The sequence below is a fragment of the Morone saxatilis genome, unplaced genomic scaffold (assembly GCF_004916995.1).
Source record: "Morone saxatilis isolate NCDOM2014 unplaced genomic scaffold, NCSU_SB_2.0 Contig17, whole genome shotgun sequence".
NCBI lineage: Eukaryota > Metazoa > Chordata > Actinopteri > Moronidae > Morone > Morone saxatilis.
The window spans coordinates 10,005,391-10,024,475 of NW_023339729.1; the positions used below are offsets into that span (position 1 = coordinate 10,005,391).

Sequence of the window (19,085 nt, forward strand, 5' to 3'; positions counted from 1 at the left end):
CTTCAACAAAGTTTTACCAAAGATTTACAGTTCAGAGAAAAGTTTCCCATCACTTGCATGAAACTAACATGTTGCATCATGTAACAGTGGGATTGAAAGGGGGGAGGGAGGGTGGAATAAGCAAGATAGCGGTGAGGAAGAGCAGAGATGAGGAGAAATAAGGAATAGGCGGACAATGAAGAGGATGACTAGGGAGTTGAGGAGGAGATAAGTGAGCTGCACTATGTCTTGTACGAGCAGAGAGCTACTGGAGCTCAGCAGGTTCAGGTCATCCCCTCCCTTTGGTGCTGGATGATGGACGGCCTGGAGGGAGCCGATCTCTGCTACCCTCAGCTCCCAAACTCATCCTGCAGGGGTTTAATGCGTCCTCCCTCTGAGGCCGTCCTCCTTCACACACTACTCTCCTTCATCACTGTGCTCACGGTAGCTCTCAACCTGCTGGTCATCATCTCCATCTCCCACTTCAGACAGCTTCACACCCCCACCAACCTGCTCCTGCTCTCCCTGGCCACCTCAGACCTGCTCGTGGGGCTGCTGGTGATGCCAGTGGAGACGGTGCGGTTCATAGAAACCTGCTGGCTGCTGGGCGACCTCATGTGCGGTCTGTCTTACATTATCGGCTTCACCCTCACCTCGGCCTCTGTGGGGAACATGGTGCTCATATCGATCGACCGCTATGTAGCTATTTGTCATCCTCTGCAGTACCCCAACAAAATCACTCGCAGCAGAGTCGAGGTGTCTGTGTGTCTGTGCTGGGCGTGCTCGATTCTCTACAACGGGCTCATTTTAAAGGACCACCTCAGGCAGCCAGACAGACACAACTCCTGCTATGGGGAGTGTGTGGTGGTGATTAACTACGTCTCTGGAACCGTCGACCTTGTGTTCACGTTTATCGGCCCCTGCTCGGTCATCCTCGTTCTGTACATGAGAGTGTTTATTGTGGCGGTGTCTCAGGCTCGTGCCATGCGGTCTCATATTACAGTTGTTGCAGCCGGTACGGTTACAGTCACTGCAAAGAAATCTGAGAAGAAAGCAGCCAGGACTCTCGGTATCGTCATAATGGTGTTTTTGATGACTTTCTGTCCGTATTACTACCCCTCTCTGGCAGGACAGGACATGTCAAACGATGCTTCGTCGTGGGCCATTGTGTCCTGGCTGTTGTACTTTAATTCTTGTTTGAACCCACTCATATATGCTTTTTTTTATCCGTGGTTCAGAAAAGCTATCAAGTTCATTGTGACCCTGAAGATACTAAAGCAGGACTCCTCGCAGGCAAATATACTTTAAAGTCACCTTTTTCACCTGGCAAGATAGTGATAGTGTAGCAAAAATCAGACTGTATGTATGATTAGTTTAATAATTCTCATTTATAAAGCAATAGCCTCTTAAATGTGAGAATTGTCTGCCGTTCTTTGTTTTGCATTACAGTGACATATAACAACAGATAGCATATTTTGTTACTAGACTATTCAAAGAAAATAAAAATAGTTAGTTAGTAGTAGTAGTAGTTAGTTGCAGCCCTGGTGTAATAATAACTTTACTAAACAAGATTTACTTTTGCATACATACAATCTTTCAGTCAGTATACTGCAACTGTATACTTTTAATGATCTGGTAAGCTCTCGACAGGTGACCTGTTCCTTGTGTTGTTGAGGACTTTGTGACAAATATTGTCATTAGAGGAGAATACAAGACACAGTTTGGAATTTAGCAGCAAAGACTGAAACTGTTATCTTTCTCTAGAATAATGATAATAGCTCTGATAGTGAGCACTGCATTACCTCACATATAAATGTAAAGCATTATCTTAAGTTGGTATGTCATCGTCATTGTTGTCCGCTATTCCATTTAAAAACAGGATTATCAAGGTAACATGAGCATTCAGCAGCAATGCTGCATTTAGAAAGGAACAATCTGGAAAACAGACATTTCAGAGAAACTTATTCATATTTATTGTTGTAAAAATAACTATAAAGACATTTATATTAACACAAAGCTATGTTAAAAATACTGAACAATTCAAACAAACAAACACATCTGATGCTGAAGTCCTCATCTTCTGGACTGAGAGTGGGGTCGTCTGACTTCTGTAATGGACACAAAAAAGATATGAAACATACAAGCAAACAGTGTTTTCTTGTTCAAGTCACTTACCATTCATTTTCATTATATTCAATAATACATCCAAAGATGATATACTGTTTTTAAAGATCAAAGAAAAAATAGAATACAAAAGGCAACATATTTATAATGGTAGACAGCAGTTTATTTTGATGCATTTTTCTTGTATAAACAGCTAAGACGATTCAATCAGTAAATCAGTTTATTGTACCACAAAATTCAGAATTAGTCTCTGAATATAAAAAAAGGACGACATGTGATTTTTGAAAAGCAAAACATCCTGGCAACAAAGAGTTGTTTAGCAGGTGTATAAAACCAGAACATTAACCTTTATTTGAGCCAGAGCGGTCAGATGTTTCCTTTTTCTACTGACTGAGCTACCCTCACACCCCAGAGGCATACCTCCTGTTATATCTCACAGATGCTTTATTCTATCATTTCAATTTTCCTTTCTTATATCAATGTGCTCCTCATGACTTCACATCATCTTTTTCTGTTTTGTCCTTTTTAAAAAATACCAGTGTAATGGGGTCCTGGAGGACACTAGTCAAAAGCACCCGATTCCAGCTATGCATTTTTTTTTATAGATGTATCAATTTATTTAGTTCATGTTCAAGTTCATTTGTGCCATAAATGTCAAACAAGTATCAGGGTAGAGGCACTCTGTCATTTTAAAAGAAACAGATGCAGCAGACACAGATTTCTTCATGTGTTGTTTAGCTTCTTTTAAACATTTTTCAAATGAACTGCAACTTTCCCAAAATAATAACTGTTTTTGAGGATAAATAAGTTAACATTTCACAATAATAGTTGTTTCTTACAGTAGCTTATTCTTGGGGTCCTCAGGGGTCCCAGTCAGTAGTTACAGTATGTTAAAGATGTTGTTAGGATGAGGGGTAAATATGCATATTTGTAATTACTGTAAATAAACAATAAATACCAGGGATTTCATGTGGCCAAAAGTCATCACATGCTGGACACCGCGGCTCTGCTCTTCCTTTAAAGTACCTGGCCACACATGGGTTGTGTATTTTTATGCCACATGTGGGATTCTCGCAGATTTGACACTGAAAAATCAGATCAGATTAATACAGTGAGAAATATCATTGAGAACATAGAAATAAATCCACCATCTACCAAGGTAACCAATGTCAATTCAAAGTAAATGTGGCTGCAACAACTCAACATGACACAGAAGCAAAAACTGAAGCTGACACAGAAACACATTAAATCAATACAATTTAAAAAATCATTTATTTAATCAAAACATCTGATTTCAGACTTTTATAGTATGCCTTTCAATTACAGAACTAAGGATAATTAAGAATTACGAATATAATCATGTAACTATAGTTGGTACTATAGTAGTACCTTCAAATAAAAAACAGCATCAGTGAGGCACAACATTTCTAATTTAACATAGTGATTTAAGGAAATTAGTACCCAAAAGTTTCTAAATAACAGAACTGGTTGTAACTGATTTCATTCAATTATTAATCACAGGGAGACAATGAAAATGCACAACAGAGAAATATTAACATTTACCTGGAACGCTATGTTGTGACAGATGTGGCACACTTTGACCTGGTCCTGATACATTGTGCGGATGAACGGCTCCATCTCAATGATACATCTGATGGACAAAGTGTATTCACCCCGTTTCTGAATCAATATACAGAAATCAGTTACACACTAAATAAAGCAACAAAGTGGAGGCAAGAACCGGTACTGTGATTCGAATTGCTTTGAAAATGTATTCTAGATTAATGCAGAATGATTGATCGTGTTGACGTGTTTTACTTCTCCATGATTTGACCAGCAAAGTCTGTGTTTAGAAACAAATCTGTGAAAGCTACATACACTTTTACTTTTCCCTCAATGAATCACAAAACATTTGCACGCTTCAGTTCTATTTTCATCCACTATTAAATACACAATTGAACTGTTGTTGTTAAATGTGATTGGTTTTATTACACTGCACCTCTTAAAAGGTGAATGTGCACAACGCACTGTGCAAGGTTTATTTAGACAATTCATAGTTAACAAGTTGATAATCATCAGTTTTGAAAGTATTTTACCTCATTCAGCCATTTGTCATGCACTAGTCTGTTCAAGAGGTGCTCCGTCTCACTTTTCTTCAACTTTTTGGAGGTCAGGCTGTCGGCGCTGTTCAGAATGTCAGTGGAGGAGGCCTTACCGTTCTCAGAGCCCACAATCAGGTCCATCTGAATCAGAACAGCTCCAGTTAGTCATGACACACTTTCTAGTGGGGAAAAGCAGGTTTTCAAGAAGTACACTCTGATTACTGCTGACACATGTCCCATTACCAGAAATAGCTATTTTCAAATAAAATATAATAGAAAATTGCTTTCTTGTCTCTCCGGTGCATGTTATGGATGTTAATAGTAGTAAATTTGTGCATCTGACCGAAGGTTGTCCTAGCAGCAGCTCTTTCTGCTCGCTACTTTTACTTCTTACAGTTAAGTTATTTATTGAGTGGTGAAAGAATGGTGACATGTGCGATGTGTCGTCTGATATAAACACAGAGGTATTATTGTATTATTAAACTCTTGTCCTGGATTGCATTACAATGTACATGGCTTTCGTCAAGTTTTGTAGAAAACAGAAAATGTGCAATAGCTATGCTGTTATAAATGTTGCTTTGCAGGACTTCCTGCAGTGAAATTAACTCACTGTTTTCACGAACAGCTCCAGCTCGTTGTCGGAATAATCTGATGACATCCTGGTGACGTCAGTCTCAGCCATGTTTACCTGGACAGGATTAAAGTGAAACAGCAGTTAACAATGTCTTCAAGTGGCTGAATTTTCTTCAGACATTACAGGTTTATCAATCTGTTTATCAATTTGCAACTATTTTATCACACTCACTCATCACAACATAATGTGGTTCTCAAACAGAGCCAACAGCCAAAATACAGCAGCTATTTGTGTAAAAATTATGAGCTTAACAACCACAGACTTTGATACGTATTTTTAGATTTAAAAGAAATTTAACTGGTCAAATACTGTATGATAAAAAGACCATTATTCGTTTTCTTTGATTTAGTTGAGTCTTTGTAAATGTTGGACTTATGACTCTGAATACAAGCTAAGCTAATGAGGGAAAACCTCATTAGTGACTATCTCAGAGTCACAAGATGTTTGGTTGGAGCGTGAAAGGTAGCAAGTGCCACAGGACCAGGACCTTTGTGCTGACAGTACACAGTTATAGGGACATGAAGCACAACTCTGTCTCAAAAGAAGCTTGTATTCAGAGTCATAAGTGACTAACCAAGGCATAGTACTGGTGACCAGTGTCTTCAGACATCCCTTTTCTTATCTGCATGAACATGGGCTGCAGCTTTGAGTTGATGGTGTCAATGAAATCATCCAGTTTGTCAGGGGCGTGCTGTGCTGCAAGAAAAGACAAAGAAAGTATAGTTATTGGAAATGATCTGAATCCAATGCCTGTGATTTCTGCTTTTCAATCCATGTTTGAAAATCCTTTATTATGGAGATTTCTCTTTCTGTCTAATTTAACATTTTTGGAATGCATTGTAAAGCAAATTATTGGCCTAAAAGCTTAATTATTCCCAATATTGAAGTTGTGTTAATGTGAAAAGCAATGGAAACATTCATCTGAACTTCAAAAGGTGAAAATAATCAAAATACCTTTGTTTAGAGCCATAATTCTCCTCTTGCTATATGAACCCTGTCTCCTGATAAACTCTTGAGTCATCTGGATTAATAATAACATCAGTAACGAACATAAAATGACTCACTGTGGTGGGTTTCACAACAGTACTGGTACAGTGACTTTGCCCCTTGTTCATCAACGATGCCATTTGCCATCATGGTCTGCAGAAACCTTCGATGGCTGTCTCCCATCTGTCGTGACATGTTTCTGGACTGATCCACACACACACACACACACACACAGACACAGAGCCACAGGCGCTTCTACAGTCTCCAACCTACAATATATAAAGTAAAAGCACTGTTAAACCCCAGCAATCACATCGTTACTCACTGCACACAGCTGCAGACACGGGCCCTAAAGTTAACCACCAAACACAACACAAATGATTTTTTTTTTTTTAAACTAACTTACATCAGTGGACAACTTAACTTAGGTTAAATGTGTTCACTTTGTATATCGATAACTTAGCTCACGTTGACGCAGCCAACCGTTGCCTGGTAACCTGCGCCAACGGTTAACGGTCGACCTCTTTGCGGTTTAGTCAAAGTTGAATAATTGATGGAAACGAGCTTCTCCCGTTTTAAATAAGTTGTGTAAAAACTTACCAGCTCCTCTCCGCCAGTGCGCGCCTCCGGTGTTGTTTTCCTCCTCTTCCTCCTTATGCGTCCTCTTCCTCCCTGTCTGTTTCCGGTAGCTGTAGCTCTTGTGGTGAATTACCGCCACCTGCTGCTCCGGAGGGGAGATCCCGTGTGCGCCATGCCGCACTATGAAAACAACTCCTCTCCAAACACTGAACAACACACTGGGACTGAGTGTCACTTCACTAATGCTTACTGTCATAGCAATGTAAAGCTCACATCATTAAACCTGAGGATCTGCTGCTTTAGTCACAATGCTCCAACCAAGGCTGGAACACACAAAAGAGAGATGGGTGGATGTAAATGAGGAGTGGTGATATGAATTGTGGGGCTCTTGATAAAGCGTTAACACTTTTATATAGAGATAATGTTTTGTTAACTCACTATCTTGCAGTAATGCTGTTTAGCATCCAGTTGTTAGTTGGGTTGATGAGTTCAAGCTTAGTGGCGTCTGTGGTGTTATGTTGGCTTTTTTTTTTGTTTTAACCACAATACAACCTGCTGAGTAGAGGGCTTTCCAACCTGCACTTAGCGGGGCAAGAATATGCCGTGTGAAAAGAGCCTGTATGAGTATTTTCCCATCAGCCCTGTGTGCATGTGTGCTTCTACACCTCCTGCCTCTATTACACCTCACAGAAGTTTGTGTTGAATAGACTGAATGGATTTACAGCAGATACTTGGGCACTCCTATTAGAGGCATAGTAAATTATATTCACTTTACTATATGTTTAAACTTTTAACTATTCATGGAGCCACCTGTTCATTGCAGTGTAATACTAAACTGTTTATTAACTCAACTGAATATTACTTTAACATTGTAATCTATGTAAATTCACTTTTTTAAAAGTGACTATTGATGCTGAGAAACGGTGTAACTCGAGGCAACAATACATCCTCTATTTGTTGGTTCAGTGTGCAGGATTTAGTAGAATCTAGCAGCAACTGAACACTGCTCGTGTCGGTATTTGACGACCTGGGAATGAGAACGGGCTGTGAAGTGTGTTATAATGAAGAATGCATCCAGAGTTACAGCAAGTAAAGCAAACAAGATTATTCTAAATGCTTTATTACTCTAACAAATTAAATAAGAACATATAATACAAGGTGTGTCTGAGTCTTTGATTACAATATAGCCTATTATTAACATTATTTAAATACAGTATCCAATGTCATCGAGTTTTACTGCAGCATTTAACCTAATATTCCCCAACATTGTCCCAAACCTTCTGAGGCTCTTCATCAAAAGTTTAATATTCAAATGGGGCCAGAAAATGTTATTAGGTTATCATAATGTTGCTCACTGTGATCAGTATGTTTACATGTACACAAATAACTCGATTCGTGTAAAAAGCACAGGGTAAAGGTAATAATTTGTTACTGTTTATGTGGTTTACAGTACTCTGATGTTACCTCAGTTTACATCACTGGTTTGTTAAACTGGTCATTGTCTGAATACTTTGTGTCAATCTCCAGGAAACTTGTTACTAGACGTCCACAAACCTAATACAGATATTCAAAAGAACTGACCAGTAACCAGGTTTGTTATTTGGATTACGTCGACTCTGATTATGCAGTACAGTACTCGCTTATGGTGTTAACAATGTAATGAGAATCAGATGATTGTGTTGTCAAGTATAATCGAATTATTAATGTTTGTGCAAACACACTGATATTGAGGTTGTGTTCAAGACATACAAAGAGGTAACCCATAACTTAATAAAGGACCAACCACTGTCCAAAGTCAGATTTTAACACTGCCCCGTCCTCAGCTTCGTTTTTGTTGGAGAGCTTCTCTTGACTTGTTAAAGTGACAATGCCAGTGCTGAGTGTCATGTAAATTTCTAGAACAACCTTCCAATGTAAACAGGAGATCTGCAGTGTGAAAGTAGCTCTGTCTGTCTCTCCAGTAAGACTGGGATCTTATACGATTACAAAGCAAGGACTTGATAATGATCTCAAAAACGTGAAGTACAGACACCAAGATTAGCATTTTAACAATTATTTCATAGTGACATTTACTTGCTTACTGCATGGTAAAGTAAGATTGGGAATACTGTCCTAAACAATTTGTACTTTCTTCCAAATGTGTTCACATCACCAACCACACTGATCGGATGCAGGTGCTGCTGTTATTGAGCGATGTCAAACAAAACTCTTTGTCATCACTGTCAAGTCAAAACAGAACAGAACAAACAGCATGTGCAAGCTAGGCATGTGTCACTCATTCTCCCAGTTTTGGCCTCTTGTGGTGACTCGACAGCTTTTCCATCCAACTTCAACTGTTTTATTTAGCGCAGATCTGGGCCAGTGGGCTTTTTTTTTTTTAAACCCACCATTACCATTGCTGTCAGCGTCTTCCTATTTCTCCAAAGTGCCCATTGTTGACTCAGTGTGCTTTTCATCCCCTCAAATGTCTTTATTCTTTTTAATTGGCAGCAGTTGGCTGAGAAAACAGCAAACCTGAGGACCAAAAGGAAGACGTAATAAGCAGAACAGAAACAGATGACCGTGACAAACTGTTTTTCTCTGATAAAAATGAAAGGAGGTTTGGTTTGTTAACAAAAACCACAAGGGATGCCTGTTGTGAAACAGTCAGCTGAGAACCACCAGCTTCCCTCCGCAAAGAGACAAATGACTGTCTGGGTGTTACAGTTTATTATGTTTAGTGACTGTAATCTGGTGATGTGTGTGGTGTACCTTGTGTTCTAGTGGCTGGTAGGAAACGGTCCATGTGTGTTGATGGACTGTTGCAACTTTTCCTCTTTGGCCCTTCTGCTGTGGCAAAGCTGTAGAATAACACACAAACAGTTAAAATATCACATACTGCACTTCTGATTACATTCAGACTAAAAAAAAGACACTTCTGGTTTCTCACCGTTCTCTTCTCCATGAAGCTGCTCAGGAATTCGTCGATGTCTGTGCGTCCCTCCAGAAAGTTTTCAGCCGTCTCCTCAGACTCCTCTTCAGCCTGGTGGGCTGCAACTTTTAACCGAGCCTGTAGAGTACTAAGGCTGCAACTCTGGTGGGGGACAAAACAACAAAAAGTAAAAAAACAGGGACAGAAATGCTTAGCAGTGTTGAAAGACATGTTCAAGCATGTTTGGGTTGGTTTCTTCAATATTTTCTCCTTTAGTTTCTTTTTTTTTTTCTTCTTCAACGGTAGTATGGTTAACTGGCATGAAGGGCATAATCCCATCTAACAACAGAAAGGGAGTCTCAAAACTTACGCATAGTAGGAGACACATGGTCGCTAGTTCAGGATTGGACTGAAGCCTATCTTCAGCTTTTCATTCATGTACTCTTAAAAGGACTAAAACTAGATTTGTTTGGGCTTTTACAATTCAAAGAACAACCTAAATGTTCAGTTTTGAGTCATTAAAATGGTAAAAATAAAACCCAAAACCAGGACGTAACCCAGAAAATGCATCTGCACTCAAAACCTATTATCAATCAAATCAGTGCGAGGAGCCTCTTACCTCACTGAGTTCATGCTGTCTCTGCATCCTCGTCTCAAAGGCCGACTTCATCTGAGTCAGCTGTTCGTACTGTCAACAGACAGAAACACGCATCATAAGCTGCTAGACAATTGCATGAATGTGTTTGAGAGAGAGAGAACAAAAGATCAGATGCAATATCTGACCTTATAGAGCATTTCTTGTCTTTTTCCTTCCAGCTGTGGCTCCATTTGAAGGTTTTTCTCTGTAAATGACAAACATTAACTAAATTTAAAGTTCTCCTTCATGATTGACCAATCAAGACCTTCAGTCCAGGGGCAGAAGAAGAGGAACTTACTAGCCATGTCCACTATATTGGTGACAAGCTCTTCTTTATCACTGGTGACCTGTTTGAGCTGTGGCAAACTCACAAAGAACTCCAGTAAGACATCCTCATTTTCAGACATTTCTGACAACTGGGTCAGACTAGGAAGGGGCACAGCAGAAGGTGGTGGATGTAGGCAGATGTACAGCAGGAGGTAAGAGAACAAGAGTACAAAGGCATTAATTATGGGTACAAAAGAATGTGTTCTTATCGAAAACATACATGTATAACCTGCGTAAACACTGGATTGATAATAAAAGATAAATTAAGATGATATTTTGGAATACTTTACTTCATGTCACAGAGTTCAGGAAAAGACTCGGGAATCTCAGGCATCTTGTACATGTGTCCATTCAGTCCAGCCTGAAACAGACAGCAGTATTATGAGCAAGTCACATTCTTCTATTCTCTATGTCAAGATTTATCTGAACCCAATCAATCAGTTACAGGCAACGATATCTTCAACTGAAAACCAGCCTCTTTCCTTCCTGAATGATCAGAGTGTCAGTGTCTGAGACATTGTTGCTCTACTGCTTTTGAAATTTTATATCTGTTTGTGAGCCTGATAGTTTGCAAACTGTAAATGGTTCATTTGACAGTTTCTTTTAAAGCACCACAGCTGGTGAAAACTCCACTGGGTTAATTCGTGACAAGCAGTTTACAAGCTAATACTTCATGTACCGTCATTTCCGGACTATTGAGCGCACCTGAATATAAGCCGCAGCAACTAAATTTGAAAAGAAAAAAATGTGTACATATATAGGGCGTGAAAAAAGTAGCGGCTTATAGTCCGGATATTACGGTATATATTTACTTCACTTCTTTAAAAACTTACAGCTCATATCATGGTCCTCTGTGTGTAACTATCCTACTTGTGTGCAGTATCCATTATCAGTGTACCTGTGAGTCTCCAGTAGGAACAGGCAGTGGCAGGTCAGAAATCAGTCCATATGGGGCTGGAGCTCGAGGGGGCCCATGGGCACTATCGACCCCTGGGTGCGGCATGGGAGCTGGAGACGGAGCTGGGCCTGGACCAGCAGGCGCCGTGTGACTGGGGCCCATGTGGCGAGCACCATAGTGGAAAGCCTGAGAGGGGTAAGGAGCGATTCCTGACGGCTTGTACATACCGCTGTGTTAAACATGGGAGGGAATAATATTATTTCACTAAAGGATAACAAACATATCAAATGTATATTTAAGAGAAAATCATTTTATACACGCTGGTGCTGAGAGACAAATGTTCACAATGTAAGAGAACACTCACTATGGGAAGCCAGCAGCGCCACTGGACATCAAGGCAGGAGGACTCTTCCAGAACTCGTCCAGGAGACTCTGAATGACCTTTCCCAGATCTGAGTGCATCCCAAACTACAACATACACGATGTAACATGAGCCTTTAAGTATATAAAACAGCAGCATGAACTAACAAAAGAAGTTAAACTAAATAGGAAAGAAGTTGTTCATGTTGCTACAGTTGACCTACACGTTTGCATGAACACGAGAAACCAGCTTATTGGGAGGAATCAGGACAAGGCATTTACTTGATTACTGGAAAACCCCATGTTTACATCCATCTGGACAGTAATCAGATTTTCCTTTTTATCTCTGCTTTGAACTTGTGCGACACATCTTATGAATATGTTTACATGCACAGTAGTATGACTGTTATCATCCGGTTTTATGAGTATGCTGTTTATGTTTTGTGCATGTAAATCGACTTTATTCAGGTTTTGGTAAAGAAATTAGAGACAGTGGCTGGGATTTCGAGGGGTCAAACAAAATGCCTGACAGACAGAGATGACAATACTGTATACAGTATAAACTGTATAATGATGGAATGATAAATACAAGAGATGATAAAATGAACTCAGTGTTTCATGTTAACATCATATCCTGAACTTATTTTTCCAGGTCAAACAGAGCATTTGGACTGAGGATGCAGTGAGAGGACAGGGCTCTGTACTGAGAGAGCACACATATGCTTTACTCCTGCAAAACCTACTGTTGGGCTGTGGAAACCCCCTCTCCTTACTTTGACTTACTCAATTCAGTTTCACTTTTAGTCAGATGTGAGATTTGATTATCTTGATTACAGCTATGGGTAATGACCGTTCCTTTCATCCAACCATACAGCTGCAACAGCAATAATGTGCCTGTGCTGGGTTTTATTTTCTGGGTCTCTATTAACAAATGAGGGCACCATGAAATAAGGTTACTGATACCAACAGGGTAAAAGCACAGCAAGAAAGACTATGAGGGTCAGAGGTCAAAATAATTTCAGCCCACTTCTACCATTGTTTTAAGTGCGTTACAATCATAGTGCTACTATCGACTATGTGACAACACAAGAGGAAAAAACAGACCCCTGTTTTAGTATATGCACATTAGCACACACCACGCTGATGGTGGTATTCTTTAATGTTTCATATCGCAGATCTGGAAAAATCCCCTTCAACATTCTTTGAAGAAAACATAGACAACTACTTACATTAGTGATGAGGGGGCTAGTGATCATGGTGCCATTATTGCTGTCGACTAAATGATGACCAACAGGGGGGTAGACACTAACCACCGGCTTCTCCTGCGGGAACTGAGGAGGCAGCAGACTAGAGGAAAGAGAATAGAAAAAGTATGATAAGTTCATTTATCAGGAATTTCAGCAACAGGATATGTAATAAGATATAAAAGATGTGATAAATATTAATACTGTACAAAGTTATTTTGGTGGTGTAGTATTTATTTGTCTCTAGTAGCCCCATCTTCTCTGAAGCATAGCAAGTGATAAAACTGAGTTACCACTGGAGGGTAAAATGTGGTAAAGGTTTTTACTAACAGCTCTCATGAGCATACAACATTTGACTAATTTATGCTGTGTAAAGCCAGTGAGCTATGTTGATTTAGTTGCAAGGTGCCTTTTCTAGCTTTTCTTGTTTTCTTCGCTGCCTTGTGAAAAGATGACAAATAAATATGTAGTTTCTGGTGTAATGTCAGTAGTCCTCTGGAATTATTTTAAATCGGTCGAATGCTGGGGTCGACTCCTCTTCTAAGACTCCACACTACCACTGCAATTTCTAAGTTGTTAATCAAACATATTTAAATCCTTGTAATGTGATTAATGCATGTCCATATGTGTGTTTGAAACCAAAAATATAATACAAGGGAATAAAACTTTTAATGACCTACAATAGCAGTGTAATTACGATTCCATTTTTTTGGCTATGAAAAACAAAAACAAATTTAATTACAAGTGTATCATGTGTTTGACTTGTTTTCTAACTGAAGTCAGATTTCCAGCCACGCCAGTGACTGTGAATTCAGCCCACTGCCTGCTTTTGATACTCTGACACTGTGACTGGATGCATAAAGATGTACTCACATGTTAACATTAATGGTGGAGTTGTTGACTGTGAATGGTATTCTGTATTCCACATCCTTCTGGATCTCTGCAAGGCTGAAACAGTAACACAGGAATGTCATTAATCTGGCATCTGTAGTCACAATCAGCACATTCAGAAAGCATAGTATTTATCTTCTATCAATGCTTATTAAAACTCTGCGAGAACGGAGAGAGTGATACATTCACAAAGAGAGTCCTTTAATGTCTATCCTCACCCAATAACTCTACTTCTTAACAAAACAATATATCAATGTATTGGAATTTCTGATGGGTACATTTTTTAAGGATATATAGTGAAGCAGAACACTTTCCAGGCATGACTAAAGGCAATGTGTTGATGGTAGATTGGCAAGTTGCTGTTCTTATATATTTTTTTCTGATACGTCAATTTCCTCACAGATTTATTACAATTTGTAAAAGCCTTAACTGAAATAAACATGTGTTAATGTTATGGCACAACAAAAAATAGCATTTAAAAATGTGTTACACTACTTATAGGTTTTTTATAGGTGGTACTTAGTATTAAATGTGACTACAAATACAACTTTTTACTTAACAATATATATATTTAACAATATCTAATATCTAATACATATTGAGATAAACACTGGGCACAGACAGTAGTAGTAGTCATGCCTGTTTCACCAGTGACATTTACTTACTATTAGTGTATGCATTAACTGTAATGCTATACTGTTTCACTGCACTTCGAAGAGTTTATGGCAGTTGAAAGCACATTCAATAACTAGTTATGTTGATATTGGTCCCAAAATGAATATTGGATGTTTAAGCCTTACACAGTAGGCCTAACAACAAGTCATCTACACATACAGCAAGTCTCATAAGGCCTGTTGAACGCTGCATATCAACAAACCCTGGCCTTTAAACAGTATGAATTTCCCTTTCACTTTCCACGCCATGAGCAGCATACATACAGCACACTGCACCTGTGCACCTCCAGTAAAGTAAACAAAGGCTAATACTTTAATCTCTACATCGAATTAGCTAGCGCTTCCTACAACTACATGCGTGACAAATCGGTAAACACTGGAATGATCACAGGGCATGGTCAGGCCAGCTACAACTTGTGTCATCAGTCCTAAAAATAGACACTGGAACTGTCACTAGCTGAACTGATCAGCTACACAGCTAACAAACACAGCGACCTGGAAAATCACGTCTAGCTAGTTAGCTAACTTAGCTAGAAGGAAAGGTTAGCAGACATTAGCCGCTCATCGACAACACCGTCAGAGCTGTGCTTGAGGTTTACCCTAAAGTCTTGGGACATTTGGACACATTTACAGAATGGCGGGGACAAAAGTGTGCGAAAAATGAGGCTATAGGCTATTTCTTATCTTAACGTACTTCCTGTGACTTTAACTGTGAGCCAGGTGGCTATGCTAAGCTAAGTAAACACCAGTGTAAAGCATTGACAGCACGGTGTAAACTACAACAACGCGTCAATTAACGCCAGTCAGTGTGTCAGGAAACACTGACCACATAATACAGTAATAACATAATAACATAACGTCGGTGTTAAGGCGCTAATCGCCAGCAGCAGGGTCCCGGTGGCCGGTCACGGTACCTGGGATGAGCGGCTTTCAGGGACTCGATCTGCCGCTGTCTTTGTTGCTGTAGGCTGTTCAGAGGGGGGACAGGTCCGGAGCCTTTGGACAGGGGGAAAAGCCAGTTCATCCTCTCCTGGCGAAACCACGGACTGAACTTGGCGACAGGATCTAAAGGGCGACGGCAGACGAAGACGAGATGGAAGAGAAAGTGAGAAGGACCAGCACACCGTGTGGAGATGTGTGTTGCTAACTGTTAGCTGACTAACTAAAGACTCGGTTTGTACTTTGTAGTTACGTTACAGAGTCAGATGGCATATCCTCGTGTGTCCGACTGAATGTCAATTCCGTTTTATATCCGAGAGTTTCGGTGTAAGTTTAGCATTGTCATTAGTATTACTAACGCGAGAGATATGTATAGCTAAAGGAAGAAAACAACCTTTCGAGTAAGCAGCAGCAGCTTGATCAACTTATTTACGTATTGCGTCACGCACGTAACGTCAAGCGCAACTTCCTGTTTTTGTAGTTTTCGTGCTAAAAAAATCCTTAAAGCTAACTTAAACAAAAAAATGATTTATTTAAATACACTGTATGTGATCCATTAAAAAACAAAAAGGAACAGTCTTTTAAAAATATGTTTTGATGATTACTTTTCCATGTAAATCTGACCTTTCTGAACTTCCAAAAAACAACTGACTCTACTTATTGAATATTTTATTAAAATCATATTATTGTAGTAGACCATTGGTCATTTAATTAATTTATATATATTTTTTATTTTTATTTTTTTTATCCATATACATTGTTGTTTGTTATTAAGAAAATTCTCATAATACATTCCTGTTTTTCCAGCAAAAGCTGAATTCATATAAATACAGATAATAATTTGGGATACACAGGTGTTAGCGAGTTCTGTAAAACCTCCACAGCCTCCCATACACTGATGCCCATACTCCAATCCAATAATATCAAATCAAATCAAATCAAATCACCCCACCACCTCCACCACTGTGTTCGTCTAGCCTGTAGACCTTATTAACGTCTCTTGCCTTAACTTTGTGGCCCCAGCTTCCAGATAGATAGATATTTTAGTAAATGATTTTGTAGATGAATGCAACAACAAGCATATTTATTCATCAACACAGGAAGTGATAAACTCATCATCATAGGCATTTTTTCACTTATAACTACTGTAACTCATGTTTTTCACGACCATTATTAACAACTCATCATTTCATTACAATGCTGTCTAATCCCTTTTGTTAGTATGACCATCTGCCTGTATTGCTCTGTAAATAGGACATTTGTACATGATTAATAACGTAGTTGATGGCTTTTAATGTGGTCCTTCTTTCATCAACACATAACGCTCACCTTTACTGATGTGTTCATTTTAACACACACCCAGCATGACTACACACAACCACCGAGCGAATTCACAACATGGTTTATCCATGGCTCCTGTCAGTGGGTGGGATAGATAGGCAGCAAGTGAACATTTTGTCCTCAAGTTGATGTGTTAGAAGAGCAGGAAAATGGCAGCGTGAAGGATCTGAGCGACTTGACAAGGGCCAAACTGATGATGGCTAGACGACTGTGTCAGAGCATCCCTCCAACCTGCAGCTCTTGTTGGGATGTTCGGTCTGCAGAAAGGTCAGTACCTAGTCAAAAGTGTCCAGGGAAGGAAAGTGGTGAACCAAGAACAGGGTCATGAGTGGTCAAGGCTTCTTGATGCTCGCTGGGTAGTGAGGCTGGACCGTTGTGGGTCTAATCCAAGCCCCAGAAACCGAGCTATACTGAGCGAGTACAGCACATCCAATACTAGCTGAATACAAATGCGCTACGTTCTGATAGAAAAGTTTGTTCAGTAAACGTAAATAGGGCTATACTATCTAGGTATTGTTATGTGCATAGCTAATTCATGCACAAGAGCATTAGTAATGAAGGATGACCTTGTCTATGTATCTACGATAGAAACAGAGATGACAGGCTCAGTCGGTCCGCATGAGACTCCCTTATGTCCAACTGCTAGAATATGCTTACCTACATATAGAAGAGTCTACCGGCGAGAATAAGGCAGCAAGACTCTGGTATACCACGGTAGCGGAGGGAGAGAGAGGTGAGATATTACTATATACTGCCTTGTATACTATATACGTTATTTCTTTTACAAATATTAATATCTTGTGGATGCCAGGTGCGTGTGAGTGTCACTATACCTGGGTGAGACCACATATACACCGAACTGTTATTGTGCATACCAAGAGGTAATAGTATTGCACATGGCATGTGACGCGATGTTGGGGCCTGTTACTATTAACCATTTTGCTGATAGGTAAGAAGATAGTACACCTTTGTTGGATACAGATTTGGTTGGTACACCATTTATTTCATTCTTTTGACTAATGTTGCTAGAAATGGTTACGTACACTCCTGCTGTAGCGATCAGGAGCCCATCTGACAACCATGTAGTGCATCATTTGGTTTTTGTTTGGATAATATGCCCTGTGAACAGTGAGTTCCCAGCATACTTGTCTTCGTTATGAAGTGCAGCAGTCCGATGGGCTACAGCGTCAGCTTATGAAGCAACTGGCCATTTAAATTGTCAGACCGTTATTCCATTTGAATGCTATGCCACAAATTAACAGTCAGATAACTCTAAACTCACAGGCATGAGCTCTTGACCGCATGAAACCAGCTCTTTATATAATAACAGCCCAGCTTGTCCTTGTTTGTTCCTTGTAACACATGTTTCTTACAATATGTACTTCATGACCTGAGATTACGGACCCTGGCGAATTAGTGTCCTAGAAAATTATCATGGCCCTTGTGATTGTAAAAAACAAACTTTTATATCAACATAGACAGGTGCATAAAAACTAGAAAAGATCTTGCTTTGGGATTTATATAATGTTATCCTATGAATAAGATTGTTTCTACTCATGAGAGGTCCCTATGAGATCTAAAACATTAATATATCAACATATCAAACCAACACCTACTCCTTGGACTCCCAAATAATACCAACCCAAGTTTCAAGCCTTCCATGGATGTAGCCTCCAGCTGTCTCAAGTGTGAGCTACATGACGTCATTCAATGACAGAAAAACAATAATGAAATGAATCTTGATTCTCTGTTCAGGCTTTCACCGCTCAGAAAGAAATATCACGACTCATCAATCGTGGGTTAGCGAGGACCGAAACACTTTAAGAAATCACATTTCTCAAGTCAGAAACTATAAGAAATGATCCTGAAAGTATAGTCTTTAAGGGGTTTGATTGAGGGTCAACCACAGCAGGTCTTCTCACACAGAACTAACCGTTCTCACTCATTGGTTCCTCTCTGCTGTCTAAACCCTCCTCCAGGATTCTGTCTCGCCCAGTTTCATATGTGTTTATGTAAATGAGACGCCATAGCACAGCCAATCACTGCAAGACCTTCTGAGAGCACAGACAGAAAAGAAAGGCAGCACTTAGATAAAGAAAAACTTCTGGTTTTAAGGATCAAATTTGTAAGATTGACAGACACGTGGGTTTAAAATAGGTACTGTAGGTCAAATCCCCATAACATTGTAGCAAGTTGGTCTCCCCTGGGTTTGCCAAGGTTTGTGAGGCACTAAACCAACAGTTTCAAGAGTTCTCCTTTTCGTGGAATCATCAGGTCATCAAAACACTTGCTTTGTACATTTAACCATAAACATTATTAATGTTATACAGACGAGGAATACAATTAGAGGTTTAAACCTGATTAATGTTTGGGATCACTATTGTTTTGGTTTTGTAAGGGTTGAGTTATTTATTAAAAATTAATGCTTGTAATAATTCAGTTACTTTAAAAATGACAC

At 39.5% G+C, this 19,085-nt stretch overlaps 3 protein-coding genes and 1 pseudogene across 3 annotated transcripts; 1 reads left to right on the forward strand and 3 right to left on the reverse strand.

Annotated features, from left to right (window-relative positions):
• The first annotated feature begins 294 nt into the window (after nucleotides 1–294).
• LOC118327378 (trace amine-associated receptor 7g-like) lies at nucleotides 295–1,287 on the forward strand. The gene has a single exon (XM_035660709.1). The coding sequence runs from the start codon at nucleotides 295–297 to the stop codon at nucleotides 1,285–1,287; it is 993 nt and encodes a 330-aa protein (XP_035516602.1).
• Nucleotides 1,288–1,928: 641 nt separating this feature from the next.
• nsmce1 (NSE1 homolog, SMC5-SMC6 complex component) lies at nucleotides 1,929–6,518 on the reverse strand. Its single transcript, XM_035659299.1, has 8 exons — nucleotides 6,427–6,518; nucleotides 5,904–6,095; nucleotides 5,414–5,535; nucleotides 4,816–4,893; nucleotides 4,200–4,346; nucleotides 3,667–3,783; nucleotides 3,062–3,188; nucleotides 1,929–2,087 (listed from the first exon to the last, which is right to left on the reverse strand). The coding sequence occupies exons 2-8, from the start codon at nucleotides 6,019–6,021 to the stop codon at nucleotides 2,053–2,055; spliced, it is 744 nt and encodes a 247-aa protein (XP_035515192.1). The 5' UTR covers nucleotides 6,022–6,095; nucleotides 6,427–6,518; the 3' UTR covers nucleotides 1,929–2,052.
• A 991-nt stretch (nucleotides 6,519–7,509) lies between these two features.
• vps37a (VPS37A subunit of ESCRT-I) lies at nucleotides 7,510–15,720 on the reverse strand. The gene is made up of 13 exons (XM_035660330.1): nucleotides 15,681–15,720; nucleotides 15,262–15,412; nucleotides 13,656–13,730; nucleotides 12,768–12,885; nucleotides 11,543–11,646; nucleotides 11,179–11,407; nucleotides 10,571–10,641; nucleotides 10,252–10,379; nucleotides 10,100–10,158; nucleotides 9,936–10,004; nucleotides 9,335–9,478; nucleotides 9,157–9,245; nucleotides 7,510–8,919 (listed from the first exon to the last, which is right to left on the reverse strand). The coding sequence occupies exons 2-12, from the start codon at nucleotides 15,369–15,371 to the stop codon at nucleotides 9,165–9,167; spliced, it is 1,188 nt and encodes a 395-aa protein (XP_035516223.1). The 5' UTR covers nucleotides 15,372–15,412; nucleotides 15,681–15,720; the 3' UTR covers nucleotides 7,510–8,919; nucleotides 9,157–9,164.
• A 2,544-nt stretch (nucleotides 15,721–18,264) lies between these two features.
• On the reverse strand, nucleotides 18,265–18,507 carry LOC118327662 (annotated as a pseudogene).
• Between the last annotated feature and the right edge of the window lie 578 nt (nucleotides 18,508–19,085).

What these genes read in the sequence shown, in the direction of transcription:
- LOC118327378 (XM_035660709.1), top strand. Translation starts at nt 295, where the DNA reads ATGGACGGCCTGGAGGGAGCCGATCTCTGCTACCCTCAGCTCCCAAAC.
- nsmce1 (XM_035659299.1), bottom strand. Translation starts at nt 6,021, where the DNA reads ATGTCACGACAGATGGGAGACAGCCATCGAAGGTTTCTGCAGACCATG. An exon ending in CTGTTGTGAAACCCACCACA is followed by an intron (nt 5,536 to 5,903) that starts GTGAGTCATTTT and finishes CTTTTCTTGCAG; the next exon opens with CACAGCACGCCCCTGACAAA. An exon ending in TGGAGCTGTTCGTGAAAACA is followed by an intron (nt 4,347 to 4,815) that starts GTGAGTTAATTT and finishes GTTCTGATTCAG; the next exon opens with ATGGACCTGATTGTGGGCTC.
- vps37a (XM_035660330.1), bottom strand. Translation starts at nt 15,371, where the DNA reads ATGAACTGGCTTTTCCCCCTGTCCAAAGGCTCCGGACCTGTCCCCCCT. An exon ending in TCCACCATTAATGTTAACAT is followed by an intron (nt 12,886 to 13,655) that starts GTGAGTACATCT and finishes TCTTTCCTCTAG; the next exon opens with TCTGCTGCCTCCTCAGTTCC. An exon ending in TTCCTACTGGAGACTCACAG is followed by an intron (nt 10,642 to 11,178) that starts GTACACTGATAA and finishes TGTCTGTTTCAG; the next exon opens with GCTGGACTGAATGGACACAT.